At 48.3% G+C, this 25319-nt stretch overlaps 1 protein-coding gene across 1 annotated transcript; it reads right to left on the bottom strand.

Annotated features, from left to right (window-relative positions):
• Nucleotides 1-516: 516 nt before the first annotated feature.
• Nucleotides 517-23636, bottom strand: CPA4 (carboxypeptidase A4). The gene is made up of 11 exons (XM_049643017.1): nt 23165-23636; nt 18496-18577; nt 17945-18079; nt 16751-16849; nt 13796-13897; nt 12379-12483; nt 11530-11640; nt 10038-10128; nt 8621-8820; nt 7564-7648; nt 517-3070 (listed from the first exon to the last, which is right to left on the bottom strand). The coding sequence occupies exons 1-11, from the start codon at nt 23230-23232 to the stop codon at nt 2883-2885; spliced, it is 1266 nt and encodes a 421-aa protein (XP_049498974.1). The 5' UTR covers nt 23233-23636; the 3' UTR covers nt 517-2882.
• Nucleotides 23637-25319: the final 1683 nt, after the last annotated feature.

Genomic DNA, 25319 nt, shown 5'->3' with positions numbered 1-25319 from the left:
CCCTTTTTATACAGTTCTGTCAAATTTTACATGTCTTCCTGAAAAGGAATTATTATTTCTATTTTGTTCCATTATTTGGAACTTTCTAGAAAGGAAGTCATACTAAATTTTGTTTTGACTGTTGTAGAGTATTCCAGTATGTGAAAATGCCACACCTTATTCGCCCATTCTCCCCCTGGTGGGCTTTTGAGTTGTTTTTAGGTTTTTGCTATTATGAACAGGGTTGCTGTGAACATTCTCATATATGTCTCCTGTTGTATATGTGCAAGAATTCCTTGGGTTTATGCCTGGGGTGAAACAGCTAGACCATGAAGCGTGAACTTTTGAAGATAACGCCGAACTATTTTCCAAAGTGGTTTTATGAATTCACATGCCCACCAATAATATATGAGATCCTATCATCCACCCCCTCTCCAACGTGTTGATTGTTGTAAGTTGAACGGGTATAGAATGGCATCTCATTGTGGTCTTGACTTGTATGTCCTCAATCAGTAACCATCTCTTCATATGTTTTTTTTTTAAGTTTATTTATTCATTTTGAGAGAGAGAGAAAGTGAGTGAGTGGAGTAGGGGAAGAAAGAGAGGGAGAGAGAGAATCCCAAGGAGGCTCCACAGAGCCCGATGCAGGGCTGAATCCCATGAACCAGGAGATCACGACCTGAGCCGAAATCAAGAGTCAGACGCTCAACCGAATGAGCCACCCAGGTGCCCCTCTTCATATGTTTATCAGACATACCTGCTTCCTCTTCTGTGAAACGCTTGCTCATAGCTTTTGTCCATTTTTCTACTGGTTATTTGTGCTTTTCTTATTGATCTGTCGGGGTTCCTCATATGTCCTTTGTTGTATGTATTATGAATATAGTGAATACCTTCTAGTTTATAACTTCACTTCTCACTTTCTTTATGGTGTCTTCTAAGGAACGGAGGCTCTTAGTTTTATTACAGTCACGGGTACTCCTTTTATGGCTTTTCCTGTGTTGTGTAAGAAATCTTTCCCTCAAGGAATCCAAAGGACAATCTCAGTCTTGGGGGTGAGAAGGTCTATAAATAGAGCCAGGTTATAGGCGAGTCACAGAGGCAAGCACTGTCATGCCCACTGGGGCATTGTCTAGTCCAAGGCAGCCCTGACTAGCCAGCACAAGCGACCAGCTGGCTGGCTGGCAGGTGTCTTCTGGTTATAGAATTGGATATATCATGCTATTAGAACTGGATACCATTAAAAATTCTAATCATAGACTGTAATTAACTTTCCTTGCTCTGACGCCCCGCTCACTAAACAACCTTCTGATTATAATTTGGCTTCCCATGTATCTTGCCTACAGGGAGAGAATGTACTGTTCAGACCGACGTGAGGATTCAATCCACTAAACAGTTACATGCCATGATGTAAATTAATAAATTCGTATTCTGATTTTATCATCTGCCTCATCTGAGCTCTGTGGGCGTGAGTCAGCATCCCCAAGTCTAATCAACACGGATACTGAGAATATCAAGCTTCTGAGCTGAAAAACTAAGAACGAGACCCAGGACCAGAGCAAAATCACCAAGGTAACACTGCCCTGGAGGCCCCTGGGCCTGATGGACAAGGCCTTCCTACATGTCACGCGATACAGACGGGGATTAAAATTGACATTTGACATTTGAAAGAGCTGCATATTCAAAACCATGGCGTGGTTCCATTCAGGTGAAGGCGAAGAATAGGAGGTGATCATGAGACTCATACTGAATATTTATTGGCCAAGAGCACACACCAGATGCCGCACAAATCCTAGGCAGAAGGATAAGATTTACGGACACGTTTGAAAAAAAGGGGGGGAAAAAGGACAGATGGTACGTGCTGAGGAGGAACGGAACAAGAGAAGCCTGACTGATGAATCTTTGCTCCATCTTGACGCCCATGGCCCGGGATGCAAAACAGAAGAAGTTGACTTTAAGACCAAAAGAAACACAAGGTGCACCAGAGCACAAACAGGAATGTGCCGGGGTGGTGAGATTATCCAGGCCAGAGGAGTGATTGAGGACCTGTAGGGCGAGGGCAAGATCTTTGAAGTAAGTTCAAAAGGCAAAGTAGAGGTGAGCCCATTAGGACAGATGGGGGTAATTCAGCCATCCGGCTATTAGCTCACCCCTTCATTAAGGGTTCCTGGGTGAGCGGAACCTACACTGACACAGATCCCCTTCTGCGATCCCAGTTCCACCGCCTAACAAAGGGAAGACCGTGATCGGGACTGTTGTATCTGGGAATTTGGGGCCCAGTGAGGAGGAGTGATCCACTACTTTGTATCAGACCGAAACCAAACAAAAACCCAACAAAAGAAAACAAAAGAGGAAGACCTCCATGGATAGCCCTACAAGATTTATTTTTCAAAGACAAATATATTCAAGAAGGAGTGAGATAAATGAAAGGAAGCTCGGTGTCATCTCAGAGACTGATCTCAAAGACGAGCCATGGTCTCTCCCATGGTGCCTCTCTTGGGGCCCCAACAGAGCAAGGTCACCAGCTAGGCTAGATTGGATAAGGCTAGAGAACCACGTTCAATGTCTTTTTGTTCCAAAAATGAGGTAGAGGCATGCCACCCAGTAAGGAGTGACCCTACGTGTGGCCTACCCAGACAATCACATGAACGGAAGGGCCTACGAAGGGCCCAGTGAAACAGCAGGACCAAAACACAGCAGGGTAGCAGCAGCGCCTCTCTAAGGTCCACCACCAGAACATACGAGCTTCAAGGATGAGGGCTGGAGAGGGGCTGCCCTGCGTGCCCCACAAAGCCAGAGGGCTCTGACTCACGCGTGAAAGAACAAGCTCCCTTTAGTAGTGCTTTAGCGGGCAGGCAGACGCGGGGATAAATGACGGAAGACAGGGTCAGGGTGGGGCTCTTCGTCTAGTAGAGGTTGTCCCGCACATGCTCCATGATGGTCTTCAGCCCCAACCAGGTCTCCTCGGCAGTGGGGATGATCTGGTTGGCTGGTAGGAGGAAGCCATAGTGGCCGGTATCTCTCAACTCAAACGTGAACGCATACTTGATGCCATTATCGTATGCCCAGTCAACGCTGCTCCCACTAGCTGGGTCTGTAAGTCAGAAAAGAAAACACTTTGAAGCCCAGCTTCTTTCAGGGTTAGAAGGGAAGGAGCCAGGGGTTCAGCCTGCCCGTGATTCCTTAGGGACCTAGAGTCCTTTCTGTAGGTCATCAGGCCTACGACCCATGAACACTGGCCTGATGAGCATCTTCAACAGTCTCAAGCCAAGAGATTTTTAAACCCTTAGGCCCACCTTGTCACTAACTCACTGTGGAGACTCCTTCAGGTCACTCAGAACCAGTCTGCACAGAGTATGATAGGCAGCCCCCGAGACAGCCCCAGTGATCCTGGTCTCCTGGTCTTCACATCCTTGCACAGTGCACTCCGACAGTGAGTAGGGCTGACCTGGCCTGGGTAACTGACAGGCGGCTACAGAAATGATGGTGTGTGACCTTCAAGGCTAGACCAGAAACACTGTGGCTTCTACCGCGCTCTCTTGGATCATTCGCTCTGGGGAAAGCCAAGTAGGACAGTCAGAAAGCGTCCTACGGTGACGAGGTCTATGTAGCAAAGAACTGAGGCGTACTGCTGATACTCAGCACGCTTGGGAAGCACCTGAGTGAGCCACTTTAGAAGCAGACCTATCCGGCCCCGTCGAGCCTTTAAATGACTCTAGCCTTGGAACTAGACTAGCAACCTCAGGAGAGGCCCTGAGCCAGAGTCACGCAGCTAAGCCATTCCTGAATTCCTAACCCAGGGAAACAGCGGAAGAAAATAAATGTTTATATTATTTTCAGCTGCTAAGTTTTAGGATAACTCTTTACATAGCAAGAGATAAGGGATACACGGAGAGAAAGAAGCATGCCCTTGAGGCTGTCCCTTTGCCAAAAGGCTGGGGAAAGGAAAGAGGCCTACCTTCCTGCTTCTTCCCAGCCAAACTCTACTAGAGCAGAAACTGGCTAAAAGTGCAAAGTGTGGGTGACACTGAGTCGCCAAATAATGACGTCCACAGCAACTATCATTTCTTGAACATCCACCACGAGCCCGTCATTATATTGGAAAGTTTACGTGTATGACCTCATTAATCTTTAAAAACCCCAGTGAGGGGCGCCTGGGTGGCTCAGTCGGCTGGGCGTCCGACTTGGGCGGACTCAGGTCATGATCTCGCGGTCCGTGAGTTCGAGCCCCGCGTCCGGCTCTGTGCTGACAGCTCAGAGCCTGGAGCCTGTTTCAGATTCTGTGTCTCCCTCTCTCTCTGACCTTTCCCCATTCATGCTCTGTCTCTCTCTCTCTGTCTCAAAAATGAATAAACGTTAAAAAAAATTTTTTTTAAATAAAAAATAAAAACCCCAGTGAGGTGGGTAACACTGTCCTTATTTTTCAGATGAGGAAATCCAGGCTCAGAGTGGGTAATTTACCTAAGGAAATACAGACAGAAAATGGCAGGATTGGAATTGAAACCCGGGTCCCTCTGCTGATAAAAGCCCGTGCTTTCTTCAACCTCCTCCCAGTCCATTGAGTAGAGTACACGTCTGTTAAATGAAGACATGGGTTCCTTTTGTTTTCCCACAATTCCTGAGGGTTGTTTCCCATGATAGCATTTGTGATTTTTCTAGAGATGCTGCTTCTACTGCGATGACACGCCCCCTGAGGTTATGGAACAGACCCTCCTATAGTCTCCGAAATCCTTGTGCGGTTACCACGTCCTTCTCTACCCTGGGAAAAGGCTGAATAAAAAACAGATGATGGCACCAGAAATTTCTAGAGGTTATTTATATGGCAAACTCAAGTATTTCAGAATACCTTTTGAATTCAGGAAGGAGCCAAGAAGATCTCTGCTGAGCAAAGTGATCAAGTGCACGTACTTCACTTTATTTGGGTCTCTGCTCAGAATCTACCCACTCTTTTAACACGAGTGGGAACACACTACTAATATGCTATTAAAGACACACGTAGGGGCACCTGGGTGGCTCAGTCGGTTACGCGTCTGACTCTTGATTTTGGCTCAGGTCGTGATCTCACAGTTCATGGGATCGGGCCCCGAGCTGGTCTTGGTGCTGACCATGCAGAGCCTGCTTGGGATTCTCTCTCTCCCTCTCTCTCTTTGCCTCTCCCCCACTCATTCTCTCTCCCTCTCTCTCTCTCTCTTTCAAAATAAACAAACACTAAAAAAAAAAAAAACACTGTCTTTTTAAATTAACATTGGAAAATTATTCCCCATCAGCACATATAAATGCACCTCATTCATTTGGGGGGGGGGGCATACTGTCTCACCGTGTGAATGCTTTTATTCAGTACTGTACTGATGGACATTTAGGTGTTCACCAGTCTTCTGTGACTATAAACGATGCTGTCATGAACATCCTTCATCCTCACGAGTCAGATGAGCCCAGAGAACTTGTGTCCAAGCCCTGAGTAGACCAGAATCAGTGAATGGAAGGGGCGAGGGTTGCTAGAGGCAGGTGGCCTGAAGCCGCACAGTCTGACCAGAGGAAGGGGACATGAAAACTCTTTAACGCAGACACAAGAATTAAAGAAGCAAAATGGGCTGGGGCTGTCCAGCACAGGGATTGAAAACGCGGTATGGCACAGGAAGCCTTCAGGACATAACCAATGATGCTCAGAAGGCCACTCCATCATAAAAAAAAGGAGCTTAAATCTCTTGTCCATGCTCTGTTTAAGAAGGCAAGAAAGCAGGGCACCTGGGTGGCTCAGTCGGTCAAGGGTCTGACTTTGGCTCGGGTCATGATCTCACAGTAGTTCGGGCCCTACATCGGGCTCGCTGCTGTGTGCACAGAGCCTGCTTTGGATCCTTTGTCTCCCTCTCTCTTGGCCCCGCCCCCGCTTACATTTGCACGCTCTCGCTCTCTCTCAAAAATAGGAAAAAGAGAAAGAAGGCAAGAAAGTATGAAATTCACTTGACAACTGTTTTCAGCTAAAATGGGTAATCTAAGAAAAGGTCCAGCACTTGAAGGGACGAATGTCAACTATTCGTGTAGCACATGCAATAATAACCCATAAAATTGGGGTGTTATTACACAAAAATTGATTACATTTTGGAAAGCCAAGGGGGCAGACAAAGCCTTTAAAGAATACAGAAGATGCACTCTGGAAAGACTTAGGAAATATTATGTCTCCTGGACGACACTCAGGAGAGCCTTCTTCCTCTCGCTCTGGAGGAGTCCGACGAGTATCTCTTGATTTTGGCACAGCTTAAGCTGGAAAGAATGCGTTTGATGTGGGACGACAAGGCCATCTTTTAAACTGGAGTTTGACCCCAAAGCCCCGACTGTGGTGACCCACAAAGCTCTTTTGAGAAGGCCTTGTCAAAGGACTCCTACCAAGTCTCTCTAGCTCTCTGTAGTCCCGAACTCTGTCCTCACTAATTAAGCAGAGAATGGAGACTCTCCTGACGTGCTTCTCCTCTGAGGAGGCCCCATTTAACAACACTAATAACAATAAACCATGAATAATTAATGGACGGTTGCTGCAATTAGCCACACAATGACAACATCAGGCTAATTGCTTTATACAGCACGGTGGCAGTGGCGGTGGCCATGATGGCAGCGGTGTATGAAAGGCAGACAAGAGGGCTGAGGTCAGAGTCCAGAGGGCCCAGCAGGGCGGATGGAGCATCCTCCCAGAAGGGGAAGGCGAAAGGGACAAGCTAGCCGAGGATGAAGCAGTTGGATGGCACGGTCATGGGATGGAAGAGGACAGAAGTATCAGCAAGTTTGCAGGGGCTCTGAGGGTGGACCAACTGTCGGAAAGTTGCCTACAGAGGAGGCACTGGGGGGGGAAAGAAGGGCGCCATCTTAAAAGGTGCCAGAATTGTGCTCCTTGTGTTTGTATTTTTACTTCCCCTTGATAGCTAGACTCGTAGAGAACGAGAATATTCTTCAATTTGACCTTTAAAGATCAGGCTCACAGAATAAGGGAACCGGAAGGTTCTCAGCAGGAACAGAGTGAAATGCTCAGATGAGACACTTCAGTGAGAAACCAGAACAAAGGTTGAAGCTGTAGGTAATGAGCCTCAAGACCACCTTCAGGTTTGGAGTCTCGGTAGAGGTTTTTTGGGGGGCGGGCGGTTCGGCTTGATGTTAACCATTGCACAGAAGATCCCAGATCCCAGCATGCTGTGCTCCAACACGTGCTCACTACTGACGGGAAGGTGAGCGAACCCCCCTCCCCACCCTCAGTACCACCACCTCGGTCTGCCGATCCAAAGGTGGCTTTCCTTTGAATTTTCCTTTGAAAATCCTACGTCAGGATCTTTCCTGGAATGTGAGGAACGCAGTCCAGCAGGACTCACCTCACTGTGGGCGTGTGATAAATGGCCCAGCAGTGGTGACGGTACCGATGAGGACGACACCTGCAGCACGGACGATCACACAGGCTTGACACAAATCTGGTCTACCGCTAACAACTAACAATCCGACTACAGTGCAGTAAAGCCTAACTTGCAGCTCTTCTCCCGCTTCCTTCTTCTCAAGTTTCCTCTCAAAGCATTTTCTAAATAACCGATGCACACAGCGAGTACTTACAGACAGTGGTGCACGTAGGACCCACTTGGTACGTCGTGCCCGACAGGGAAGCCAGAGCTTTGGCCGCACGCCTTGCCACCTTGTCCTAGAAGGGGGAATTGGCGGAGTGAGAAAGAATGGATCCCACAGCCTGACATCCCCCAGCTGTTCTGCACTGCAATGGTATGGAAGATTCTCGGCCCCTCCCCTGGGTTTCCCTTCTGGTCTCCTTCCTTCCCATCCAACCAGAGCCAAAGCCTGATACACAGAGATGTGGAGGGCTTCTCACCAGCCCATTGGGAATCTAGTAAATACACCACCATCTTCACCTCTCCCGAGGGACGGGAATGTCGTGGTCGTGAACATGTGAGAAGGCCAAGTTACGTCCCAGAGGAAACCTTCTAAGAGTTGGGCGTTCCTGGAGTGGAAGTGAGACGGGGCCACCGTATGTGGATGTGCCCTATGCAGAATGCCTGACTGAGACCAGAATCTAGTCCACACCTAGCATGAGGCCTGCATCTGCCGGGAGGTTTATAGGCCAGCTATGGCCCTGGGCAGGGGGGCGCTCTCGAACCGACCAGCACAGTGGGAGAAGCGCGCAGTCGCCCTGTAGGTGCAGCCCTGCTTGAGCCAGTCCACCCTGAGTGCCTGTTCACATCCTGGGGCGAGTCACTGTATGTGACACGGAGCACCCCTAGGCTGTAGCCTGCACCCTACTTAAGTTATACCTTGACCAGAATGAGGAGCACCTCCCCCTCACCCTCCACAGTGCCACCCACAGTTCTTGGCAAGCAGTGGGTCCGTAACACATTTTGGTCAGAAAAATAATTGAGAAGGAAAGGACAGGTGCAGGGTACAGTCCTTGAAACTCACAGCAAACACAGAAATAATGAGAACGGACTTCTACCTGCCCCCAGGAGGTCTGATGGCACATTCCAAAGGGCAGAGAGAGAAGACCCGGCCCGATGAAATAAGCCCAAGCTCCCGGACTTTCCCTATAAGCTGGAGAACAACCACTGTGGCAGCACCCCAGGGTCAAGCAGGCCCAGAGCTCGGTAGAAGGTAGCCCATCACTCACCAGCTCATCAGCATCTGGGGCCTTCTTCACTGTGTATCCATACGGATACATCAGCAGCTGTGAGTAGCTGTGCAAGTCGATGAAGCATTTGAAATTCCCATGTTCTTGGATGAAATCTACCACCGATTTCACCTCCACTTCCGAATTGGCATGGGGTCCGTGGTATATTTCAGAGCAAGGGTTGTCACTGGCTCCCTCTCCTGTGGGGGGTGGGGAGGTGGCCCAAGCAGAAAGATTAACCCGTAGGCAAGAAAACAGAAATGCAGGACACTCAACCCAGAAGAAGGGCGGAAGGCGTTGGCAGTGGACAGGTCAATGCTAGAACCCCCCGCAAGAGACTAGTTAGTCCACACTCTGCGTACATGGCAGGGAGGGCGCAGAAGTGGGAAGTTAGGGTACTGCATCTGCCTCCAGAGGAGGAAAACTGGGAGGAATCCTTTAAACGGATAGAGTTGACCTTGTATTGTATCGCTCAACAGTTGTCATAAATAATTAATATCATACCTGACAATGGGTTGTAATTAACAAGTATTCGAGATAATTAATATGAAGACCAATTAATAATGAAAATGACTCCATTTATTCTGGTGTCAACTCATTCTCTTGGTTCAGATCTTAATGGCCAAGGGCTGCCAAAAATAATCTATTGTTGTGGCCAAAGTCTCGTATTTGACAGGCATTTAGAAATACTGCCTTCTGTACTCCACAACAGAGCTCCCTGAGGTATTTGGCATGAGTGTAAAACCACCCCAGTTGTGGGAAGATCTGACTTCACTTTGATGCCCTCGGTTCCCACATTTCTATCAGCTCCTTTCCCACAGACACATTATTGTCCCCGCCAACGGTGTGTGTGGCAGGCAAGCTGCCCTCTTGCGAGTTACCACCAGGAACCCGTCCATCTATCCAGCCACCCGCCCAAGAGAAGCGGGGTGACCAGGGTATAAGGCATGGATCTGTATATCCAAGACTACAACAGTTTCTCAAACATTAGTGTTCTTTTCTTTTTTTTTTTTTAATTTATTGGGGGGGTGGGGGCAGGAGGAGGGGCAGAGAGAGAAGGAGACACAGAATCTGAAGCAGGCTCCAGGCTCTGAGCGGCCAGCGCAGAGCCCGACGCGGGGCTCGAACTCACGAACCGTGAGATCATGACCTGAGCTGAAGTCAAGAGTCTGACACTTAACCAACAGAGCCACCCAAGTGCCCCAAATGTTAGTGTTCTTTTAGGAGAACAAGAATTGCAGAGTTGCTCCTTTTCAGAATTATCCAAAACAAGAAACACAAAAACCCAAGACATAGTGTAAGGGACTGGTCCAAGTCTCTCAGTGAAGCAGGAATGGAGCCAGCCTAGAAACTGGCTCCCTCGCCGCCACCTGGGAGCCCTGTGGTCCAGGCTTTGAAAACCATGTCCCCAACCTACCTGCAAAACTAGCATTCCAATTTCTGTTTGGATCAGTACCAACGCAACGGCTTCCAGGATATATGGACCGTGTCTTCCTCCATAATCGGTTCTGAAAAGTCCATCAAGAAAGGAACACACATCCAGAGACGGGTCAGGGCACAGGAGAGGCGAAGGTTTTCTCTGGGGTCTATGATGGAGACGGGCACCACCGAGGGGGCAAGCTGCTTGTGGCTCTGCCTGGAGTTTCACCGGGGCTCCGGTCCTCAGTGACTGAGCCGTCTCCGCTCATCTCCCAGGAAGGAAAGGCTTAGCCCTTCTGGCTCAGAGAGAAGGACTCCCCCAAAGTGTCCTGATAAGAACCTTATTGGGGCGCCTGGGTGGCTCAGTCGGTTGAGCGTCCGACTTCGGCTCAGGTCATGATCTCACGGATCGTGAGTTCAAGCCCCGCGTCAGGATCTGTGCTGACAGCTCAGAGCCTGGAGCCTGCTTCCGATTGTGTCTCCCTCTCTCTCTCTGCCCCTCGCATTCTGTCTCTGTCTCTCTCAAAAATAAACATTAAAAAAAAATTAAAAAAAAAAAAAAAGGACCTTATAATGCGAGAACCAGCCTGATACCACCTGAACCCACCGGATAACTCTCGGTTTCAGCAAAAGTAGGACAAACAGACATCATATACCCAAATGATCGCTGGCGCGAGTGACAGGAAGTGCACAGCAACTATTTTATTCTTGCCTAAAAAACCAACCTGAATCCAGTCAAACTTCAGGATCTGACTGCCAGTGAATAGGAAATATGGGGGATCCGGAAACAAATGACACACAACAAAGAAGCCATCAGCCAAATTCGGAACGTGAGACATTCTGCAGGACAATTTACTCGATTTCTCCAACAAATGAATGACATTTTAGAAGATGCGTGTGGGGCGGGGGTGGATAACTGCTGTAGATTTAAAAAGCCTGCAGAGCGAGAACAACCAAATACAAGCGCAGGCCTTATGTGGGTACTGATTTCATTAAATTGAGTCAAAAGACATTTTAAAGATAATTGGGGGAATTAGATGATATGAAAGAACTTCCATTCATTTTTTAAAAGGTGACAGTGGTGTATTGTTTGGGTTTTTTTTTTTGTTTTGTTTTGTTTTGTTTTAATTATCATCGACTAGAGATGCATACTAAAGGAGTTCGGGGTAAAATAACCTGATGTCTGGGATTTGCTTTTAAAGAAAAGGGGGGAAAGGTGTGGGAGGGAAAGAAATGAAAAGAAGATTGGTAAAGTGTTGATAATTATTCAAGAGCCATGACAGGGAGTTCATTAGACTCTTCTCTCTAACAAAAATATTCCCTGGTGACTCTCGGCTCAGAGAGAGACTGAAAAACGAGAGCCCAAGAGAGCTCCTAACATGCACACGTGTGCGAGTTTTCTCCACGTTCATACAGCTATGCAGGCGGCAAAGCAAGGGATTCAACCAATTCTCCTTAACTCCAAGCCCGGCCCGCTCAGTATTACTCACTTGACTTTGTGTGTACACATATCCATCAGGATTGGCCACAGGCAACAAGAAAATATCCATTTTCTCCAAGATGGAGGTGATGGTTGGGTCCTTCCCGTAATCGGATGCAATCTGAGCAGAGACGAGAAGCTCGTCAGCGATGCCAGGGCAGGCTGGGGTGCTAGGTCTAAGCCGGTGTATCTTCCCCAGATGCCCCTCTGCAGCCTCCCTGCCGCCCTCATAGACACGGCCCCGTGCAAAGCTCTTGGAGCACTTCGAAACCTGGGGGCACATGGCTCAATGAGGACGTCAACATTTGCAAGGAGTCCAGGGCTGCCTGGTTTATTCATTCCTTCCAGGGGGTGGGAAGAGGGGAGGGAAGAGCCACATATGATAGTTTGGGGGGAATCTGGGCCCCCACACTAAAGCTTCGGGAAAATAAATCCTCCATGCGCAGCACCCTTCCTCTCCCTAGCGCTGCCTTAAAGCAGACCCTCCGGAGGGACACGGAGACAACATGAGGTCCTCGAGGGTCTGGAGGGCTAGGATGGGACTGAAGGCAAAGTTCGTCTGAGTTTCGCTGCTGAGGAGACTCTGCTCCCTTTCTGCGGGGCTGACTGCGGGTCAGTGTTTCGGGGCCACCTCTGCAGCTCATTAGCTTGCTCGTTGCCATGAATGCACTTTGTCATTTAACCGCAGTGCCCTGACCAAGGGGCTCTGACCTCTTGCTTCTCTGATCTGAAAAGGCCCCCAGCCTACTGTGTCTATGCAGAGTGCCTTCCCACCTCGTCCCCCAGGCCCAGCCTCATGGGATGCTGCGGGGGCACCCCTGGCCCACCAGAATTCTCAGCTAATACCAGGCGACATGACCTTCCTCGCAGTCCAGATCGCTGTGGCCACCGAGATCCACTCCCGGGAATGGATGCCTGCGTTCAGCCAAACGGCCGGCCGCCGCCCGCCTTCTGCAGTGCCGAACTGTGGAAGGAGAAAGAGGCCAGAAAATGACCCTCCTGCCACGTCTCCACTCACCTCTCCTCTCCCCAGCTCACCCCTATTCATTTAATCCATTTAAGATAATTCAGAGACCAAATGTTCCTGAGGGCACCATCTATTTATCAGGCTTCTCCGTGACCAGGGAGCTTAATTGGTTGGCTGTCAGGGCCCAGCCGAAGCTCCGGGCAGCTTGAGCTGCCCCCGGGTTGGAAGCAAATGGGAAAGGGAAACAATTGCTATTGTGAATTATAATGCCAGTGTGATTAGAGATAATATTATGTCTCTTGAAAGACCTCAAATGGTATCCCGACAGAGAGAGACACAAAAGTGCATGAACCAGCCTGTTCTCGTTGATGCAATAAATGAATTCGATTTTAAAAGGAGGAAGAGAGAGGTTCACTATAGCTCTTTGTAAATGGCATGAAATGAATTCTGGCTCCCGCCTTTTAGTGTGGGGCTGGGCCGCCTTGGGTCAGAGTGTGGTGCTAATGAAGCCAGAGTCTGCATCAGATTGGCAAATAATCTAAATTTATGGGGATTATTTTAGGGCAAGCAGTTCAGTGGCAAATCTCCTCCGGCTGGTAATTCAAGCACCGCTATGAGCCAGGGTTCCTCACGGCTTATACAAAGCTAAGGATTTGACAAATGCTTAGCACCATCAGTTGCTCCGTGGTTCCTATCTCCAAATTCCTTTTATTCATTTGGCTGGATTATTTATGTAATTTATGTCCCTGCCATAAATTCCCTACCTCTTTTGCCAATATAGACCTGAATCTGTTAGAAATATCTAGAAATTAGGCTTTGTGCAGCCAAGGAGCATAGGCTGGGCTTAAAATTACATCAACCCTAAAATTAGCTTCCTAGATTGCTTTTCCAATAAGTACCCCTAAAAGCAGAAGAGAATTTGTAGAACTATCCCCATTTGTCTTACTTTACAGAGGTAGGAATGAGGGCAAAAGACTGTGGCCCATCTGAGAGCTTTCTGGAATACTGATCGAACCCACCCCATGCCCACCCCCACTACCCCTCACCCCCACTCCCTTTGATCCTGCCTTTCAGTCAAAGCTTGCAATGGGATGGATTCCTTCTAAGTTCTAACTCGTTCCACATTAGGCAAAAGCAGAGGACTCTCTGTCAGACCAAACCTGAACCCCAGTAGATGTCTCCCCACGCCCCTGAAGTCAAGGAGATCCTAAGACGCTGTCTCCTTCAGAGGCCTGAGGGCTGGGTCCTAGACACAAGGGACCAGGAGCCTGAGTCCAAGTCTGGCCCCTTGAAGAGCCTGGGGTCTCACCTTCAGTACATACATGGACCGGTTTTCAAATGAATGCCCAATCTTCACTCTGCTCGCCAGATCAGGAAAATCTCCAGCAATGCTATCCATCTCATGATAAATCTGAAGCACGAAAAAGTGAACTCAGGGGCGTTTAAAAATTTTGTTCAGCTCTGGGTAGGTATCTGTGAATTTCATCTTACTGATCTCAGTGATTTCTACCAGCCCTGTGATCGTGGGATTGGCAACATTATCGCCCTGGAATACTTATTCTTGAAGAACTGCCTAAAGAGTCCTTTTCAACAATATTCTAGAAAATAACACATTTTATTTGTCCATAAAATTATAGGCCACTAACCTAGAGAGAGACTTGTGCAGATACTTCTCCAACAGTGTGGTGCCTTGCGCCATATACTAGACTGGATAAATCAGCAATTGCCCCATTTAGCCAAGGTTCTTGAAAAACGATCCTCTCTAAGCTTTTTGATCACTTTCTCCACGAGGTGTTTTTTTTTTTTAATTACCATACGCCCCGTGTGTGTGTGTGTGTGTGTGTGTGCGCGCGTGCGTGTGTGTGTATTTGTTTTATAATGTGCATATGTTATGTATTCTACATACATACCATATATTATGTATGTTATATCACTGGAATAATGCACCACAAAAATATACTACGTACACTATAAAACAACCCAAAGAAACAAAAACATTAATAATTGCATTGATAGTAAATATACGCATATGTAGAACGTCAATAGAAGTTGTAAGGTTTCAAAAAAAAAAAAAAAAAAAAAGAAGAAGTTGTAAGGTTTCTTCCTCCATCTAAGTGAGGCGTCTTCCTTACCCCCTGTAGTGCAAGCACCCCACTTTGGAGATTCCTCTATCGGCCTTAAGAGAACAAGTGAAGCACTGTAAATCATAGTTACAAATGCTTCCATTTGTTTTCAATTTTTTTTAATTTGATTTCAATAGAGTTCATCCATCTTAGTTGCTCAAACCTCTTGAGGGTCAAAAGAAGGAAATAAATAAGTTTATATTTAGACCTTAAAATTGGAAGAGGGAGCTTTACAGAGGAGGAAAACGTGCAGTCAATATAAAATAAAATCAAGCTTCAATGGTTTATCAGAGCTGCAGTCAATATGGCAGACTGAGCAGAGAAGCAAGAGACCGACCCCCCCCCCCCCACCACATGCATAACAGCAAGCCAGGCAAACTACAATGAGAATAACCCACAGCCAAGTTTAAAACTCAAGAAAGTAGACACCGCAGGGGCGAGAAATGAAAAGGGAACAACTAGCCATCTGGGTGCAAGGTAGAAAACGCAACACGGGGACCAAACACCTGCCATGGGCACTGCGGGTTTGCGGCAAACCAGGAATAGCAACATAGAGCACAGGACCCGGCGTGGGCAAGGGGCTGGAACTTGACAGCTGGGAACCAGCCCTTCCAGCCACGAAAAGGGCCTGGAAACTCTACCTACTGACCCCAGAAAGTGAAGCCAAAGCCGGAGGCCCGCACCGAGCCAGGACAGGCAAGAGAGTCACCCAGGTAAAGTTACAACGCCAAGCTATATCCGGAGGGAGGGGTCCAATTCACACTGCCGGCATGAGGGGAAACTCGGCCGAGCAACTGACAGAAATAACAGCAAACATGAGATTCCCACCAGAGACGTAAGAAGGCCTAAGTGGCTACGGGATGAGAGCTCTTCAAAGCTGTTTTTAGAAAGAACTGCATGTGACGGAGCCAAGAGGGAGATAGCACACCAATGCCCAGCGGGGGGCCTCACGGGAGGGGTGGGGGGGGGGGGGACACCTAGAGCCAGAGGGCAAAAGCAAGTGCTTGAGAGAGTGAGGATCCCATGGCAGGCAGGCGAGGGGACGGAGTTCCTGGGGTCTTGGGTGACATTTGCAACCGGTTAAGCTCAGCTAGGGAGTGCCCCACGTTAACGAAGCTAACGTCACGGGTTTGATCCCTGGGTGAGCCCTGAGCTCTGCTTTTGTCCATGGCCCGGGACTGAACTCCTAACTTTATCCAGCTGTTCTGCAGATGCGTGTCATTGGTCACAAGAGGGATCAAGGGCCAGGGCGGTTGGAAGTATACACAATAAACAAAGCTACTGACAATCAGGGGAAAGAAGTGAAAACAGTTGGTCAACCTTGGAAATCACCCCTCATCTCGAAGAAAAAACGACTCAAAGTATATGCCTCATGCAAAGCGTGCCAGGAACACCGTCTTTGGATAAAAAGAACAACATGTACGCAGGTACAGGAAGGAGAGTAACAATTTCGTTTTGAGGTGTTGTTCTGAGCTAGAAGAGAGCTTCCAGACTAATGCAGAAGACATCGAGGGTCATAACAAAACTCTGCTATATGTGATGCGGTCCCCTTCTCTAGCCCCTCTTGATTCCTTGAGTTCTAATAGCATATTAAATTTTTCTGCTCCAAGTGTTTTATTGTAAGGGTTGGCTTACCTTGAAAGTCAGTCATCTATATAAAGTGGTTTTTAACTAAACACAGCACCAAAACACATTAGGGAACAAATATACGTTGTAAGTAATCATGATAAATGAGTGGAAATATTTGGTTAACCTTGGAAATAACCACTTGTCTACTTGCCTGGAATAAGTAACATTTTAATCTGGGTGAGTAAAATACAGGGATTATGGTGGGGTATAAGAAGGTTGAATTACAAGGACGGAAATGATTGTAATTATTCCATGGTTTTCTTTAAGGGGTTGCCTTAGAAAAGAAGGATACATGTGGGAGAAAATGTTCAGTTGTGTTTCACTGTGCTCTTAGGTGCTGGTGGGAGATAAATGACCCAAGAATTACGAAGAAATTGAAGCGTTCACATTGTAGCCCCTTAGTAAAAGGGTGTTGTGCTAAGGACTAACACCTACCTCCTGGAAGTAAGAAAACGGGTCACAAAACCCAGGGTTCTGACGACCTTTCTCTTAACCTGCTCTGAGACACTTACCGCTTCCAGGGAATGGTAGGCCCCATAGTTGAAGTTATTACCGCTTCGCTCTTGCCCCTCATTGTGTTGCATTTCTTCATCTTCATGATCTAAAAGGGCCTGAAAAAAGACACGGCAATGTCGTGAAGTGACCCACTGGACATGGAGGTTCGTGTTGTTTCTGCCATGTCTTGGCACGAGCTGGCCAAGATGGCGGCACCCTCGTCACACAAATGCCAGGGTGTAAAAGGGGGTCAGATTTTTTTCTCCATATCTATAAAAGCTTACTTCTTGGCACCCGATGTACATCACCCCATTCGAAACCCACTTACTCCCCAAAAGCAACATATGTGCTATTTGGTTATTCTACGCTGTGAATTCTCTAGGCATCAGCCCGCATCTGGTATCCAGTGCCTCTGAAATACACAGCTTGGGAAACCATTCAGAAACAAAGAAATTCTTATAACCACTCATACTTTGAAGGCTCCTGGCAGATGTCTGTGACATGTGAGGATGATTAATAAGCTCACAGCTGCTCACGCCATCAGGAAACTCCCGGGCCAAATCACCAATTAGTCCATAACCCACCTCGGTGAAGGAGAGAACATGAGCCAGGCACTGTCCTGCTGCTCAGATACAGGTCGTGAGGCTGGTGTCTGGATGGGTGGTGATGTCCCCTCTGCTGAGAACTGTTGGTGACATTCCCTCTTTCTCAAAAGGCGCTTTTCATGACTGGTCTCCGACACACCCCCCCGCATACACACGCACACTCTTTTCTTCCCTCCTGACTTCAAATACGAAAAGGGACGGAGGTTTAGTACTTGCGGGGCACCTACGACAGACCGGGCACTGCTGGGCATTTTACATGCGCTTAATCACTTAATTTTCTCAACAAATTGTGGGAAGTAGGTCCTCCCTGGTGCCATTTTACTGAGGAAGAAATGGAGGCTCGAGACATTAATAGCATGTCCAAAGTCACACAGCTGGTAGTTAGCAAAATCAGGATTTGGATCCAGATCTGCCCAGTTCCCTAACCGACATAATGCTCTTTTCTACTACGTGTTCCACTAACAAGTCACTGCACTTGACCTCCCTAGGCCTCAATGAGCTCATCTATAGAATGGAGAAGGATAAGACCAGGATTTGCACGCGTCTCGGATCCACTCTGGATGCTTTGGCCTATGCAAGACCAGTTAGGGACCTTGCTCTACCCACCTGCAGGTCTCCGATGGTCACTGAGTACTCTAAGCCCTGGGACTTCAGGAAGGATTTGACTGGCTGCAGGCTGACAGATGGGACCAGGACATCCACAAGACGACTGAAGGTGGAAGGAGCTTTCCAAACATCGAGCTGAAGAGAACAGAAATAAAACCAGGTTAAAGGACAGTTCAGGTAAAAGGCACAATGAGCTCATTCTTCTGGAACAACTGCCAAAAGCCAGGGTGATCCCTGAGGAGCTGGGCTCCGCCCAAGGGCAAACGCTGCCCTTTTCGCGGCGGTGTCTGGTCAGGCCTACGCAGAAGGCAATACCTGGCAAAGTCCAAGAAGTAAAAAGTCGATGGCAGACAGAAAGATGGAGCCCACTGCTGAGGCCTCCCATCTCCCAGGACAGCAGCGCTGTGACCTACAGCCCTCTTAGGCGTGCGGAGGCACTTGACTGATACAGGACTACGCACAGAAACTCTTCAGGAGCAACATCGCCAGCGGTGCTAATCGTCTCTCACCAAAGTCAGAGATACCCAAGAGGACTAAGAAGAACCAGGTACCTTAAAGTTGTCTGAGTTCACTAGCTGACTTAGTTTGCTGATCTCGTCTCCATTTCTGACGTTAATCCTAAAAACTTGGTCCCTGGAGGGGGAGGGAAAAAAAAAAAAGCAAGAGATAATGGTCAGCTTTCAGCTGGCAGATAAACCCCAAGCCTACTCTCCCAGACATAACTGGGCCGAATGAGAGGAAACGGTCTAGTCTTTGGTTATAACGTATAGCCATTAAAAATAAGACTACGTGGCAAATGTGAAAAAGGGCTTATAGTATAACTTGAAGGGAAATATTAAGCGAAAGAGCAGGACACAAAATTGTATGTATGCCATGATTACAAGTATGGAAAAAGCAGATGCATTGGAAGAAAAACAGACAACGGAAATATAGCAAATGCTGACAGTGCTTATGTCCGGGTCGTGGGATTATGGATGACTTACTTTTTTTCCCCTTGTATCTGTTTTCTGTAATGTGGTCATATTACTTTATAATGAAAAACATATATATTTTGCAGAAAGGAATGTTCCTGAGTTACACGCAAAGCTAACTCAAGACATAAAGAAGCACTTCTTCACTGTCAGGGGCTAGGACTGAAACTCTGGCTAAAGGTCCGTGCTGGAAAGAGCTGGAAAAGAGAACAGACCTTCTGTCCTCGGAGGGTTATTAGCTATTTGCTGGGTGGTCTCTCAATCCTGTCCAGCTCCAGAACTCTATACAAATACGAATTACAATACGGGCTAGGGTGCTGGGGCTGACTTGGGATTCAGTCCTCCCGAGGGGGCCCTGAGAAGGCCCAGAAGGGAGCCGGCCAGTCCCGAGCCCCCCTTTGTCCTCTGTCCTGAACTCGCTTCGTGTACACCATTTAGCTTCCGCAGCAGCGGCAGGGGCAGAGGCCCCCCGAAGTCCTGTGTGTGGGCGGGAGAAGGCCGAGCCTGAAAAGCTGCCTTTGTGCCCTCAGCCGGCTCAGGGAGCCAGGAGAGCCATTAGCCCGTTGCTAGGTGACGGCCCGAATGAATCCGCACTCAACGCTGTCACATGCGTCATCCCTTTACACGAATGAATGCGGGAAGAGCTGCTGGAGAGGGCTGTGGGCTGAAGGACCTGTTGACAGAGAAAATGGTTCTGTCACAGGGAGCTAAATGTGCAGCCTCACGTGGCAGATCCGCATCTTCTGATCAGAAAACCGGCTCGATCCAGATGGGGCTCTCAGGGCCTAACTTTGTTCTGGGAGGTTCTGGAGAATCTCCAGGGGGTCGTCTAGTCCAGCCCCGAGGAGGCAAGGGTTGCTTCCGCTGCGGGGGGGAGGTCTGGTGGAAATGCCAATGCCAAGGGCTCACTTTCTCCCAAGGCGTCCAGTCTCCACAGGGTCCTTGGAGGTGGGCAGCTGAGCCCATCCCCCCGGAGCTGTTGAGGCCACACTGGAGAAGCCACTGGCTGGGCTGGGGCGGTGGGGGGGGTCTCAGCCTGAGCCCAACAGGCTTGCCAGGAGTTGAACTGCAGCCCTAGGAAGGTGGGGAGTCAGACTACCATTTCCCGGACGCAGGCAAGCAGCCTCGCAAAAAAGGAACAGGTTGAAAACAGAAGGGGAATCCTTACTCCTGGCTAAGTCCCGGGCCCCATCTGCCGAACTTACGCTCTGTCGCAACCCACCCCCAGCACTCCAGAAACGAGGAGTCTTTAAAATGAGTGTTCTAGAGAGCACCTGTGCACTGACATCTCGATTGGCAAAATGAGGCATCTTGTAAAACACAACGCTGACTAGAACAATCATAAAAAAGGAGTGGAGGGAGAAGGAATGGGAATAGAAAAAGAAAAAAAAGGAACCAAGAGCAAGGAGCTCTCGAGAGTATGAACGGCACGTTACACGTGCACCCCGAACGTGTGTTTTACTTTCCCAGGGTGGTAAGTTCACAACAGCACGTCCACACTCCTGGGCATAGTCCACACAGCAGCGGAACACAGTGAATCGAACTGGCCCTGAGCGTGAGTAAATCCACAGCACATTTCATCATACCCTATCAGCCAAGCTACCGGGGATAAAGACACAACTGTGGGGTGCAGGGAGGCAGGGTCGAAGGGCTGGTGCGGAGTGGGGCCCTTCCCCATCTGTCTCTCCTCCCCCTCTCCCTCCTACACTCTCTCAGCGCCAGCCTCACCGAAATCCCAAATTCACTGCGTACTTTGCCCTTCCGTGCCTTTGCCCATGCTGTTCCCTCTACCTGGTTGCTAGCCCTTTTCCTTATCTTCCTGGCAATCTCACACCCAGGCTCCAAGAACCAATGTCATCAGCCATGAGGTTCTCCCCAACCCGGAGGCAACGTGAGGGATGGTCTTCAGATGGCCCTAAAAAGTGGGGGGGGGGGGGGGGTTGAGGGGATCTAACATCATTCTCATAAGCGTAAGCCCCCCAGTGCCTAGAAGCAGAGAGAACATAAGTAGGTGCCGGGTGAAAGGCAGCCATTTTCTTGCCCTAATTGTCCTTGTCTCTGTTTGCAAAATGCTCCTTCCAGGTCCTGGGAGTGTGGGTGGCCGAACCCAACCTATCTCTGCCATCTGGAAATCCAGTCAAAGACCTCAAACTCTTCCTGGAAATGCAAGATTGGTCCAGGACAGGGGATATATTGGGATTTGCAAGTTGCCACGTCTACCCCTGATGCTCCCCACAGGTGATCTCTGCGCTCTTGCTAATTCTGGTCCTCTTCCACACCTCGGGCTGTCCCGCTGCCACCAGCGCGATGGCTGGTGACCTCCTCTCACTCACCCTCACACTCATCCCATGTTCTGGACGCCCTAGTGCCAAGCTTCTATCCTTCCCCCATTTCCATGAGGGCAAAGCCAAGAGGCCCGGCCCTTGTGCCTTTCTCGCCCAGATCGCCGGCCGGGCTTTGCAGCCACCCCAAGACATCATTTCATACTTCCTGTTCTCTGCCTGCCCTGCACCTCTAGGCATCCTGGCCGCCGTCCATCCTTCAGATGGCCGAAGACCAGGCCACGAGACCCCAGCAGAGTGAGACACACTGGGGAAGTAGGGAGTCGGGTGAAAGAAACACAAGCTAGGGGGTGGCGGGGGCGGGGGGAGAGCAACCATTATCTTCATCTCCATCACTACTGCCCCCCAACCCCCAGCCAAGCTGGGTTCTGGCTTCCTACCACATGAATGCCCAGAAAGGCCTTGCTAGAAACGTTCACTGAGCCAAGTGTCTGGGACATGTCTATGGACCCTAGGAAGGATTCCACCACCACCCTTACTGGGTTCCCTACTATAGGATGAGAACAGATTGGGGGGGTGAGGATGACAGCAGCAGTTAAAAACAGCTGTAATTAGCTCAGGCACGCAGCCCTTTCGGTGCAAGTCCCTGTGGCGGGCGATCGAGTGCCGGGCCCGGCTGTCTCAACTCAGGGGTCCGTCCAGTGCGCTGTAAGCGAAGTCTGTATCCGGAGAAATAAAGATTGTTCCAGCCACGTGAATAGCTGCAGTGAGAGCCTGACGGCTCTCTGCGTCAGCCCACATGGCAGCGAGCATAGTTATTACACACCTACTGCTGAGCTGCCTGCGGAAAAATCTCCTTCTCTGGCCACCTGCTATGCCCAACCTCTCTGAGCTCTTTGACAGTAGACACCGGGGGTGAAAAGAAATCATCACCATAAAAATTACTCAATCTCGTATAAGTAATTACGTCAATAAACATCCCCAAAGTCCCTCCAGCCAGATAGTATATTAGAGAGTAAACTAACACATATAGACATATCTGTGAGATACGGGATTCTGTCCGGAGACTAACTTGGGTGATAGCAAAAGGGTATGGGTTTTGCCTCCAGAGTTGCAGCTCCCCTGCTTACCAGCTAAGTGGCCTTGGGCAGGTTCCTTAACCTTTCTAAGGCTGAGTTTTTTCATGTCTAAATTGAGGAAAATAACACCCCTGCCTGGCAGAGTTGCTGCGTGATCCAAAAGATAATGCACATGAAAGCTCTTTGCAAATGGCAAAGCATTATGCGGTAATGAGTTACTAGAATTCAATCTTCTAGCGGGGGACCAAGGCACCCCTTCATCTCACCTACCTCCCAAATGTCCTCTCCACTGCAAAGCGCAAAGCATTCTGCAAACACACCGCACGCACACACACACACACACACACACACACACACACACAGTGTACAAGTGTATCCTTCTGTGTCAATTTTCACAGCTGTGGCTAGGCAAGACCTATGCAATCTCCACGTCCCAGGCACTGATGAGAAAACACCAGCTCTACAAAGCCTTCACCATTAACAAAGAGGTGAAACCAAAAAGCCTAATAAGACCCAAGTTTTCCCCCTAAGCATGGCAGAAATTAGAAACACTTTCTGGTAATTCTCAGTAATTCATAATATAGAAGAAAGTAGGAAAGGCCTGGAACTGACCTTAAAAATAAGAACTAGGAAGTAAGAGAACTGATGGGAGATTAGGGAGCTGGGGAGGGACTGTGGCGCCCACCTGGTCCTGATTTCACAGATAAATTGAGCCTGAGAGAGAAGGAACTTGTCCCAGAAGGACTGGGACAGAAGCTCATGTCTTCTTTCCCAATGCCACTCCACCTGAGATACAATCAGCCATTCATTTTCAAGTCCATTTGGCTCCTATATCTCTGAACTAGCCAAATAATAATAATAATAATAATAAGTCCAAAAGGAACTTACCCAAAAAACTTTTCTCGGCCACAGAAGCTGAGCCCAATAAGGGCCCCAAGGAACAGTATCCACTTCATGTCCCAAGGGTGTCAGTCATAGAGTGACTGAGTCAAGCTGTATTTATAAAGAGTCTGAAGCAGACTCATGTCCTCAAAAATGCTAATGCGATTCCCAATCACCCTTGCAACTGTGATGGTAGGTCAGACGGGCACCTACCAATGCCTCTTCCATTCCTTTCGAGTGATAAAGGCCAACCCTCTTGATTTACAAGGTCAGGAACTTGCTCCTCAGGCTGGAAAAGCCTGTGCCAAGGGTGCCACGTTGCTCATCACTTGGTATTTAAATAGTGTTTTTTGAATAAACAGGGAAGTCCCACAGTGCTGGAAAGAATTTACGGTGATAGGAGAGGCCAAACTGTAAACCTGAAATGAAGTTACCTCTAGAATAAGAAAGAAAGTGAAGACTATCAAAGAAACCCCAAGCCAACTTCAAGACCACACACTCCATAAGCCCTGTCAGAGAATTTCACCAGAACAGGTCATAACGATGAGAGTTTGTGACCTCTGTTATGAATCTGACATCTAATTCTTACGACTCCACTAAAAAAGTAGAAATACAGGAGGTAAATGGGATAGGAAGAAGTGTTAGTCTGGATAAAATCTCAGTTTTCCTTGGGGTCTGAGTAAAGGTAAGGCTTAACGGTATTATTAATAATAAGACTCTGTTACATTCGCTATACTCTCAGTCTAGTGTCCTTTCTGCCGAATCACAGCAGAACATATGAAAGGCACTCGTGATCTCCACAACTTCTTCAGGGACTCTGAGGCCTTCGAGTCTGTCCTGGGACCTCCAAATCCTCAAATTTGGAGCCCCACACCCAAAGGCTCCCCCCATCCCACTGTCCCTATGCCCTACATCATTCGTTCTGCTCTTGCCCAAGGGGAGTGGACACAACCAAAGATCACGGTTGGGAGTGTTAAAGAAAAATTGTTCTGACCCTTGTTGAAACTGTAAGGAAGACTTTATTCAAGATTATTCCAATAGGGCTCATGCATCAGAAGAGAGCAATTGTGTTCAACTCCTAGGACAGTAAAGACAGTAGGGGTGGGGGGGGTCAGTAGATGGAAAACTGCTGAGGGAAGACATCAGGGCTAGGGGGCTTCTTGTTTAACTGGACTAACAGGGTTCTTGCCGCAGGCAGACCAAGGACTTAGTCATCAAAGGTGGAGGATGAGGCACTCAATCAGATATCAAGGACTGGGGGATGACTTCACAGGATCCTTTGCTAAGACTGACTTAGACAGGGCCCACGGACAAAAGAGGTCAAAAAGAGGGCTCAGAGAAGCCTAAGTAAGTTTGGGCCAAGGAGTCTTTGTCAGGAATTATGGAGCTAGAGGCTTTATTAGGACTCTTGTCCTGTCAGCAGTGAAACTGAACTCCCACACCCACCCTGGTCCATAATGAAGGCTGGGCTCCGACACAGATTTCAGCTCCGAAATTAGTAAAAAGAAGAGCTGAGAGCTGAATCGGCAAGAAATGTGAACTAAAGAATCAAGTACCCAGAATTCCAGGCAAGCTGAAATTTACTTCCCACCCTTTCTCCCAGAGAAAACCATCAACATGAAGAAAATCTCAATCCCTAATGGAAGTGAATGTCTAAAAAGAACATATAGAGAATCGGAGAGCCCAGGCTTGATGGGGCAACCAGGAAGAAGGAGTGTCACTTGTTTGAGTCCCCACTTGCTTTTATAATGCGGCACACTAGAAATTGAAAAAAGCAAAAGGCACACAGCACCTAGGATAATGCTTGGCACAATGCAGTTGTTTAATTAGTGTTTGTTGAATAAATGAACTCGAAAGTCCCTTGCTAGCTCTAAACACTACTCTGTTAAGGTGAAGCAGCTGACACATGCCACAACACGGTTGAACCTTGAGGACATTATGCTAGGTAAAATAAGTCAACCACAAAAGGACAAATCCTATATGATTTCATTTATAGGAGGTACCTGGAATAGGCAAATTCATAGAGACTGAGACTCGAATGGACGTTACGAGGGGCTGGGGGGAGGGAGAATGGGGAGTTATTGCTTAATGGGTATAGAATTTTGGTTTGGGATAATGAAAAATCTCTGGAGATGGGCAGTGGTAACGATTGCACAACCCT

This window comes from Panthera uncia, chromosome A2, assembly GCF_023721935.1.
Source record: "Panthera uncia isolate 11264 chromosome A2, Puncia_PCG_1.0, whole genome shotgun sequence".
Classification (NCBI taxonomy): Eukaryota; Metazoa; Chordata; class Mammalia; order Carnivora; family Felidae; genus Panthera; species Panthera uncia.
Note: the sequence above shows the minus strand (reverse complement) of the source record. Positions and strands in the feature narration are given on the sequence as shown.